Source organism: Lissotriton vulgaris, chromosome 3_2 (assembly GCF_964263255.1).
Source record: "Lissotriton vulgaris chromosome 3_2, aLisVul1.2, whole genome shotgun sequence".
Lineage (NCBI taxonomy): Eukaryota > Metazoa > Chordata > Amphibia > Caudata > Salamandridae > Lissotriton > Lissotriton vulgaris.
In genome coordinates, this window is record NC_141690.1 from 278,097,231 (window position 1) to 278,108,371 (window position 11,141).

The 11,141-nt window shown below is 48.6% G+C and overlaps 1 protein-coding gene across 1 annotated transcript; it reads right to left on the reverse strand.

The window, feature by feature from the left end:
- Positions 1-4,127: 4,127 nt before the first annotated feature.
- LOC147725681 (nanos homolog 1-like) lies at positions 4,128-7,365 on the reverse strand. Its single transcript, XM_086964350.1, has one exon. The coding sequence runs from the start codon at positions 5,885-5,887 to the stop codon at positions 5,123-5,125; it is 765 nt and encodes a 254-aa protein (XP_086820476.1). The 5' UTR covers positions 5,888-7,365; the 3' UTR covers positions 4,128-5,122.
- Between the last annotated feature and the right edge of the window lie 3,776 nt (positions 7,366-11,141).

The window sequence follows — 11,141 nt, forward strand, 5'->3', positions numbered from 1 at the left end:
CTATTAGAACTATTAAATACTATTAAACCCCTTACAAATGGCAATCATTTTTCTTTGACAAATAAAAACCAAACATTTTTATTACTTTCAATTTTAGAGCAATTGCAGTGCTGACATTCTCTTAAAACATCACTTCGGCGTGAGGTAGGAAACCCTCATTTCAAATGTTAAAATACTATTTTACAAATAAATGCATTATGTACAGTACAGCATCTAGAACCATTTTAAATCTCATAGCATTTCTTTCATTTTTAAAAGCAAAACACATGAATATTACTTTGGTAAATAAAACTGTATGATCTGTGTGCAGTCCCATTTCGAGAACACCCTTTGAATTAAAACTAATACATTCATTAAAAATACGAAAAAATAGTCGCTAACATTTTGTATATTATTCTTATTATGTGTGCATATATATTTATAAATATTTATCTTTCTAGACAGACAGCCCTATGTACAAACTCACATACTTTAGCACAAGTAATATATCTTTCTGCTTATAATACAGAAAACTCATTTTTATATAAAAAAAAAAGCAAGACTTCATAAACGTTAACTCATGTTCTATTTTAGCTCCTGCGATCAAGAGCGGGGTTTCTTTTTAAGACATTGTGTACGCTCGGTGTAGAGGGGGGTCTTTAAAGCTATCCTACCCCAGTTACACTCCCACTCACACACACACACACACACCGTCATAAGCACAGCCCACGGATTATACAAGGCCTATCTAAGATACAACTGCCTCTTCTCCTGTAAACAGGTGTTATATTTACCTAATTGAATGGTGCTCTTTTTATCAACCTCGCAGGATGAAATGCTCAACCTCCCCTGCAAGGATTCACACGGCAGGATACACACGAAACTGCTCAGCCGGCGCTTATCCCACCAACCGATGTAACCAGTACATGAAATAACAGTACGTATTTAAGTAGGGGGTTTACTGGGGCTAAAAGAACCCCTTTTATTCGCCAACCACCCACCTCCCTACAGACAATCCCTATAAAAATATATCTCTGTGCCAGAGAGTGCGAGGGTTTGAGGCCTGTCCTCCCTCCCCTCTTTTGGTCACAGGGTTCCGTGCCCCCCCCACCCCCCCTACAGTGGTATCCTTGGCACCGGCTGTAAACATTGGCATTACACCCACAACAAAAGGACCACTGACCTTCTGGGTCCACCTTTTAACCGTGGCTGTCGGGTGTCGGCCCAGAGGCCTCTCAGCGGCGGAGGGGGCGCCCTTGGCACAAACAAGCAACGCGGGAAGGGTAAGGGCGCCCTTGGCACAGACAAGCCACGCGGGAATGGTAAGGGCGCCCTTGGCACAGACAAGCCACGCAGGATGAGTAAGGGCGCCCTTGGCACAGACAAGCCACGCGGGAAGGGGAAGGGCGCCCTTGGCACAGACAAGTCACCCAGGAAGGGTAAGGGCTCCCTTGGCACAGAATAGCCACGCAGGAAGGGTACGGGCGCCCTTGGCATAAGCAAGCCACGCAGGAAGGGTATGGGTGCCCTTGGCACAGACAAGCCACGCGGGAAGGGTAAGGGCGCCCTTGGCACAAGCAAGCCACGCAGGAAGGGTATGGGTGCCCTTGGCACAAGCAAGCCACGCAGGAAGGGTATGGGTGCCCTTGGCACAGACAAGCCACGCGGGAAGGGTAAGGGCGCCCTTGGCAGAAGCAAGCCACGCAGGAAGGGTAAGGGCGCTCTTGGCACAGACAAGCCACGCGGGAAGGGTAAGGGCGCCCTTGGCATAGACAAGTCACCCAGGAAGGGTAAGGGCGCTCTTGGCACAGACAAGCCACGCGGGAAGTGTATGGGTGCCTTTGGCACAGACAAGCCACGCAGGAAGGGTATGGTATGTGCGTTTACCTTCCCCTTGGCCGAGAGTGCCTTAAGTGAGAGGGTCAGTGTATAGCACAAAGGCAGAGACAGAGCGGGTGCCCAGGCGAGCAGTGTGGTTGCGTCAGGCAGACACCAGGGCGGCACCCCTCTACATATGAGCAACATGTAAGGCCTCGAAGTGCAGCTCATCAGAGCAACGCAGCGCCTGCGCCTCAGCCTTCAAGGCGCTTCTCGCGTGGATCAATTTTAGACAGACATTCAGCATCTTAAAGACAACAGAAGAGAGTGCACGAGATTGAAAGAGACCTCCCTGCAAACAGAGGCCAGAGACGGGAGGGGCAGTGTGGGACGATAGGAAATATGTATTCACTCAAGAGAGAGTGTGTGCCCCCTGGGTCACTCTCCCAGCAGGCATGGAGGGGGCACGCTCTGCGAATGAGTTGACACAAGAGCACAGGGGCGGCAGGGGTGAAGCTGTGACCGTGTGCTTTGGGGATGGGCAGAGGGGGGCAGTGGGGCCATGCCTGCTGCCAGAGCCCCGCCTTCTCTTACCCCATGCACCCTCTCAAGAATGAACACACGCCAGGCATACACTTAGCTGCACGTGTCACGTGCCAAAGGATGACGTCACTCTGAGAGCAGATGGGCTGTAGATTCAGAGTCACACAAACACACACGGATACAGGGGTGCGCACAAACACATAGAACATGCACACATACAGAACAAACACACAACAAACACAAATATATACAGACTAACACACACACACCAACAAACACACACAACATGCACACATACAGAACAAACACACAAGAAACACAAAGATATACAAACGAACACGCACACCAACATATACACAGACACTTGCTCACACAAACACGCAGGCGGGTGCACGAACACGCACAGAAACATACACACACAAACACACACCAGAAGCTGAACCATAGGCAGACAAACACGCATACACAGACACATGCACACAAGTACACACAGGCGGATGCACAAACACACATACAGACATACACACAAAGATACAGGGGTATACACAAACACAAAACATGCACACATATAGGAACAGACACACACCAGAAACACAAAGATATACAGACTAACACACACACAAAACATGCACACTTACAGAACAAACACACTCAAACACACACAAGAAACACAGAGATATACAGACCAACACACACACCCCAACATATACACAGACACTTGCACACACATACACGCAGGCAGGTGCACAAGCACACCCAAACACGCACAGAAACATACACAAACAACAAACACGTCAGAAGCTCAACCATAGATCGACAAACACGCACACACACAAACATAGACACACGTGCACACACAAACACACACAGATACTGGCGAATGCACAAACACGCTCACATTGAAACAGGCACACACAAACATATACACAGTTGTACCGACACACAAACATACACAGACACACCGGCGTAGGGTTAAACGCCTCTCTGAGGAAACTAGTGCAAACCAGGAACACATTCTGCGAAAGTGCACGTTCACAATATCTGCACCGAGTGGGAGAAAAAGAAGAAACACAACAACAAAAATACCAGAGATGCAGCTACACAACAGAACACGCTGGAAATGAAAGTGGGTCCGGAGAGGGGAAAGAATCAAGTACAGATGCAGACATTGTTATTCCTTTCACTTAATGGGGGGGGGGGCGGTACTCAGATACGCAGCGACGCCAGTGAGCTTGCACTGTATAACAGAGGGGGGGGGGGGGCAACAACAGCGAGCTCGATGACATCACCCCCAAAGAAATGCAAATCACATCTCCTAGGGCAGTTTGGGGTTTTCAGCCACTCACACACAAGAGCATCTCATGAACTTTTTCAGTGTGAATAAAATATATTTAAAACAGAGAGGCGGCGTCAATGCGCCGAGCGGGCCCTGGACCTTCGGGAAATGAAAGGAATGTTGAGATCAAGACACAGACAGGATGAAGCCTGAACGCAGCCCTATTCGAAGCAAGCCCCCCCACCCCCCCCCCCCCCCAACCCCCTAGGTCAGACTCTGGTTTATTGCATGGTCTGAGCACATAAAAGAGGAAGCTGAGACTTTTAGCAAGAACCAGACACCTGAGCAGTCTTCAAAGGTGGGGAGACGGACACGGGTCCCTCTGCAGGGAGGGGCCCCGGGGCCCCGGGGCCCACCCAGAATGTCCCTCCGCTCCAGGCCCCAGCACACAGTCCGGACCCAGGGGGGTGAAGTCGGGGCGCCTCTCTGCTTCTCGGGGGGCCCCGAGGCGGACCCCTTGGCTGGCAGGCCTGCTGATCCCGGTGGATCTTGTCGGTTCTGCTGATTTAAGAGCAGGTTGGGGGGGTGAAATACCCTCCCACGCGGCTCGTGGAGTCTTGAACCGTAGAAAGATCTGGAATGTGTATTTTCTTTTCCTGTACACATGGACATTTTTGTAGGTAGCCATATTACCAATTCCTTGGGCTTTTTTTTTTTTACTGTTTTAGCAGCCGTAACAGTAGAATCGAGCGCCACAATTGTGCGCAAATGCAGGCGCCTTGAGAGCATTGCAGGGGCTTCAGTGAGGGTTCCAGATGTTGAGTCCCAACAGTTGTTTACGTTGTACAGGAGGTTAAACCTAAGAGGCCAGGTTGTGACCTGGCACGGGTGTGCGGTGTTGCTGCTGCTGGTGTGTGGGGGGCAGTCGTCTCGCTCTCAGGAGTAGGCGTGACGTTTGCTTCCTCCTGAGCAGCGGGAGGACGACGGGGCCAATCTCTGTCCTGCTGCCGAGAACCCCCTCCCCTTTCAGCCCCTTCCTCACCCCTCTCTTGTGGGGTGACTGCCAGATGTAGTGAGGCCGGGTGTAGAGGTGATGTTTCGAGGTGTCACGCAGGGTTGAGTCTTTGGGAAGGAGTGTGTGGGGTTGAGAGTGGCGAAGTGCCTCCAGATACTGTGGCAGACGCCTTGAGGTGGGTCCCTGGCACCCTCTTGATGGCATCACTCGAGGCGCGGTGGTGGACTGCCCTGCATCACTCAGACACCTTCTCTGAGCAGTCTGTGGGCATCTCTAGTGTCACTCTTTATGCGTGAGTCTCACACATTTCCCAGTACTCCTCCACTCCATGCCTTCCTCATTGAGACCCACTGAGTTCATCAAATCCCAAACTTGGCATGGTTTTATTCTGTTAAAACAACTAATTTAGTCCCCAGCGCGGAGGCCTCCCCAATCTGGGCCTTTGGAATCCCCGGCCCTTGGCGTTGAAGGTGGCGGGGCAAGGTCGATGGTTAAAATATTTTGACCCTCCTCTGGCCACCCAGGCCGCGGCCTCCCTTGAGTAGTCTGTGGTACTGCTGGTAGTGGGGCTGTGGAAGCTGCTGCTGGGGCGGGGCCTGGTCCTTTGACAGCGGGCAGTACTTGATGGTGTGGGCGCTGTCGCCATTGGCACTGCAGAGCGGGCAGGTGTAGGCCCGCAGGATGGGGCAGAGCACCCGCGCGCCATCTGGGGTCTTGAGCACGTGGGACCCATACACCTCCTCTGGGGCGCCATTGTTGCGGCAGAAGACACAGACCTTGGGCTCCGGCTTGAGCCGCCCTCCCGCCAGGCCACCCGCTTTCCTAAGCAGGGTCCTCCGCTCCGCGTACAGCTCCAGGCCGCTGCCCGCAGGGCCGAAAGCTGGTGGGGAGAAGCTGCAGTGCTGGGGTTGTTGCTGCTCAGTAGCGATGAAGGGGCGGTGGCAGTGGGCGCCCATGGCGAAGCAGCGGTCAGCAGTAGACACGTCCAGTTGGCAGCCGCAGTCCTCCCCGCCGCGGCCTAGTGCCAGACCACAGGTGCAAGGACCCGAAGCGGGGTCCTCCAGGCCTAGCGTGGCCTTCAACGACTCCGTGATGGCGTTGGGGCTGTGTGGAGGCAGCGGGCTGGCCGGGCCACTGCTCGCCACCGGACTTTTAGTGCTGACCAGAGTGGACAGTCCCAGGTAGTCGTTCCAGAAGTTGAAGGTGTAGTCGTAGGAGCCTCCAGAGTCCAAAAAACTGGGGTTGAGGAAATCCATGCTGTTCTTCAAAGCCACTGGAAGGGGAAGGAATGGATGGGGTCTGTCACTGGGGGTGTGGCAGCTAAAGGCACCTCCACTCTACCACAGTCCACTGGCTAGGACCCTACTGCACTTCCACAGTCCCCCTTCTAGACTCTCCTGTGGCTCACCAGCTCATCTTCTAGGCCTCACTGCACCCGTGAAGTCCCTTTCCAGTTCTACTCCTCCTGACTGCTCTTGCAAAGTCCCTTCTCTAGTTCTACTACTCCTCACTGCTCTTGCAAAGTCCCTTCTCTAGTTCTATTACTCCTCACTGCTCTTGCAAAGTCCCTTCTCTAGTTCTACTCCTCCTCACAGTCCCTCCATAGTCCCTCCTCTAGTTTTAGTTCTCCTCAATGAACCCCTGTGTCCCTCCTCAAATTCTAATGACCCTCCCTGAGCCTTCTTACTCCTCTCCCTTGGCCTGTCCTGGCCTCCTGCAGGGGCCACTCACTCTGTTTTCTCTTGAGTCTGATGCACCCGCTAGAGGGCAGCACTAGGCAGATTTAAGGAAAAGAGCTCTTCTCTCTAAAGTCCACCAAGCCCCAGCTCTTCCGTACCACTCGGCTACCCCACACACCTCTGAGTCCCTCTCTCCTTCCAGGGGCCTGCTGCCTTCCACAGACCTCCTGCAGGTGGCCTCTTCAGTTCCTCTCTCCTTCCAGGGGTCTGCTGCCCTCCACACACCTCCTCCAGGAGGGGGGGCTTCAGTTCCTCTCTCCTTCCAGGGGTCTGCTGCCCTCCACACACCTCCTCCAGGGGGGCCCCTTCAGTTCCTCTCTCCTTCCAGGGGTCTGCTGCCCTCCACACACCTCCTCCAGGGGGGCTCCTTCAGTCCCTTTCTCCTTCCAGGGGTCTGCTGCCCTCCACAGACCTCCTCCAAGGGGGCCCCTTCAGTTCCTCTCTCCTTCCAGGGGTCTGCTGCCCTCCACACTCCTCCTCCAGGGGGGCCCCTTCAGTCCCTCTCTCCTTCCAGGGGTCTGTGGACTCCACACACTTCCTGCAGGCTGGACTCATTTAATTCCACCCCGTGCAAGTTGTGTGCTGCCCTCCACACTCTTGCTCCAGTCTGTTCTTCTTTCCTTCGAGGCGTGTACTTCTCTCCACACTGGGTATGATGCCCTCCACGCCACCTGTCTCTTTCTGCTATATTTCCAGGTGTTTTCTGCCCTCCGCACTGTGATGCCCTCCACACACCTCCTGCAGGGGGGCCCTTCCGTTCCTCTCTCCTTGCAGGGGTCTGCTGCCCTCCGGAGACCTCCTCCAGGGGGGCCCCTTCAGTTCCTCACTCCTTCCAGGGGTCTGCTGCCCTCCTCAAGGATGTGCCAAACACTCCTCTTTCTCACAGTCCTCTCCTTCCCTCCGCACTCCAGGCCGGCTCCCGGCGGCTCCCCTCTGCGCCCAGTGTGAGCCTCAGCCGCCGCTGAACAGACCCTCTCTGCCGCCCTGGAGGGGGTGTTCACGGATCTGTTTTCAGGGAAGGGGGTGTGGCTCCCTTTCAAGCCCGCTTCACTCACGGAGGGTCCGTCTCTGCCAGCATCTCTGCAGGGTGGGTGCAAACCCTGGCATGGATTTCTGGAGCGCTTCATGGCTGTGGGATTTCATCAGATGCGACCAGTGCGCTGTAGGTGCCAGCTTCCTCCACAAAGACCGTTGTATGCGCTCAGCATCTGTCTCAGCTTTTGTTCAGCAGGAACAAAGCTCTCTGGCATCAGAGGGTTTAGTGTGTGCAGAGATGAGAGGCATTGAGAGTGCCATGGAAGAGGAGGCAGGGGAGAAAGAGGTCTTACAAGCTCCCACACACGTGCACACATAAACACGCAAGCGCACACATACATGCATACACACAGAAACACACAAGCACATGCAAGCGCACACATACATGCATACACACACAAACACACAAGCACATGCAAGCGCACATACATGCATACACACACAAATACACAAGCACATGCAAGCGCACACATACATGCATACACACACAAATACACAAGCACATGCAAGCGCACTCATACATGCATACACACACAAATACACAAGCACATGCAAGCGCACACATACATGCATACACACACAAATACACAAGCATGCATACATTCCGGCACATACATACAAACACACATGTACACACATACATACACACTACACAGGCATATGTATATTCACTGAAAAAGACATAGGTTTCAGGGACGTTATAGTTAGAAATTAGCATTTAAAATAAAATAGAAATTCACTGAAAAAAACATACTTTCCGAGACATTATAGTTAGTTGGACATTTCACTCGTATAAAACCAGAGAAATTCGTCCATTATAGTTAGTTGAGCTAACTATAACTTGCACCCCGCATTGCACTGCTGATGATGTCACATATTACATCATTAATGGCATGGTCAGAGACATCATTGATGACATCACTGATGACATCTCAAATGACATCAGTGATGACATCATACAGTGACTGTGTGTTTCTGTATATATAAATATAATATGGACTTCCAGATCGTATAATTTTAAAAATGATGCAATGCACTGTGGGACTTGTATTTTCACAAAACCAGTCATGTGACTTACAATTTAAAAAGCACATACGAGCGCACTATGCAAATTCAGTATCTTTGCTTCCACCCGTGATCAAGGCTAAGGACTGCCGCAACGTTGGGAGATGGAAACGGAAATATGCTCTGCGGCTGGGTGTCTGATTAAATACCTCATCCTCAGTACTGGGCCTCTGTCTTTGCTTTACACTCGGTGGTGTGTTGATGGGCTGCTCCGAGCCCATTGTCCAGAGGCCGCCCTGAACGGTTGGGGGCTCCAGAATCGGGGAATGCTGTTTTGGATATATATATCCAAATCCTATATATATATATATATATATATATATATATATGAACACAAAGTTTGTAGCTGTTCCCAAGCCTCTGGTTCGGCGGGCTCACGGCTGGGGTAACCACCCCCAAAATTCTCACACGTACAATCCGGCGCAATCCTTCCCAGGTTGATCGAAAGGAATCACACAGGAGCCGTGGCCTCTATTTCAGTGCAGATTTATTGCAGACACAAACGTCCTACGCGTTTCGGAGTGGAACACTCCTTCGTCACGGGCCCGTGACGAAGGAGTGTTCCACTCCGAAACGCGTAGGACGTTTGTGTCTGCAATAAATCTGCACTGAAATAGAGGCCACGGCTCCTGTGTGATTCCTTTCGATCAACCTGGGAAGGATTGCGCCGGATTGTACGTGTGAGGATATATATATATATATATATATATATATATATATATATATATATATATATATATATATATATATATATATATATATATATATATATATATATATATATATATATATATATATATATTCACTGAAAAAACCATAGGTTTCACACCAGTTATAGTTAGGAATTAGCATTTTAAAAACCTATTAAATTCACTAAAAAAACCATAGGTTTCACATCAGTTATAGTTAGCTGGAAATTTTACTGACATAAAACCAATGAAATTCCCACGTTATAGTTAGTTGGACTCACTATAACTTGCGCGCCTGCAATGCACTGCTGATGACGTCACATATTACATCACTCATGACATGGTCAGTGACATCACTCATGACATCACTGATGACACCATCCAGTGAATGTGTGTCTTTATGAAAAATAAATATGTTTTATATATGTATTTGTAAAGGACGATGGAAGAATAAATGGTTAAATAAGTGTGTAAATGGATGTTTTTTTAAAAAAAGAATTGATTGGTTAACTGCCTTATTAAGTGTATCTTAGTGAATACATATATTAACGAGTAATTTTTAAATTTTGTAATATATGTATCAGTGTTTCACTTTGTGTATAAGTGGCTGCATGGGTTGGTGACTGACTCACTGTTTGTATGTGTTTTGAAGACACATATGTGCAGGACTGTATGGGTGGATGAGTGTGTATATGTGTGTGTTAGTGAGTGAATGACTGTCTCACTAGTGTCTTTATCAGTAACTACATATGTTTTAAACTTGTATATATGAGCATTGATGTATATAAGTAAGTATATGTTAGAGTGAGAGATTGAATTAGTTCCTGTTTAAATAAGTATGTGTTTCTATAAGTGATTGTTTAAGAGAGTAAGTATGTGTAAGTTTCCTTAGAAGTAATGTGCTAATGTATGTATAGCTGTATATGCAAATAAATGGATGTTCAATAGTTTATTTGCATGTGTGAGTATGTGTGTGAGTAACTTTTGTAAGACTGTCGGTGTGTAACAGGATGTATATGTGTATCACTATATATGATGAGTGAGAATATGTATGAGTGACTATATAGAACTGTTGGTGAATGAGTGGATGTGTATATAGATGGTGGAATTACTGAATTGGTTATTGTAACTGGTATCGGTATCTCCATTTTTTTGAAAATGTTAGTTTCTATTGTTTGAATATGTGTTTCAAGGGTTACATTACACTGAAAGGAGGTCTGTCAGTCTGTCACAAGGATGGTGTCATCAGTGATGTCATGACTGATGTCACTGACCATGTCATGAGTGATGTAATATGTGACGTCATCAGCAGTGCATTGCAGGCGTGCAAGTTATAGTGAGTCCAACTAACTATAACGTGGGAATTTCATTGGTTTTATGTCAGTAAAATTTCCAGCTAACTATAACTGATGTGAAACCTATGGTTTTTTTAGTGAATTTAATAGGTTTTTAAAATGCTAAGTCCTAACTATAACTGGTGTGAAACCTATGGTTTTTTCAGTGAATTTCATTGGATTTTTAAATGCTAATTCCTAACTATAAATGGTGTGAAACCTATGGTTTCTTCAGTGAATTTCAAACGTTTTTTAAATGCTAATTCCTAACTATAAGTCTCAATTTATAAATAAGACTGTTAGCACTCTAGTTGTTCTTTAGAACACTCTGGTACATTCTGTCATTGTGCTACAGTTGGGCTACATCTAGCTGATATTTGGGCTACATTTGTATTTTTTGGTCTCTGGTGGCCATCTTTGGGCTACATTGGGCTACATTGGGCTACATTTGGGATACATTTTGGCTCTAACATATATAAAGCCCAATGTAGCACAATACATATTTTTCAAAAGTTAATTTTTTTTAAAACCACTTCAGAATAGGGCTACCTGTCCCTACAATTATCCCATTTTTTTTGTTGTTTTTTTTGTTTTTGGAGCGTCCCAGTGCGCGCCCCGGGGAGCGCCCGGGAAAGCGTACTTCTATAA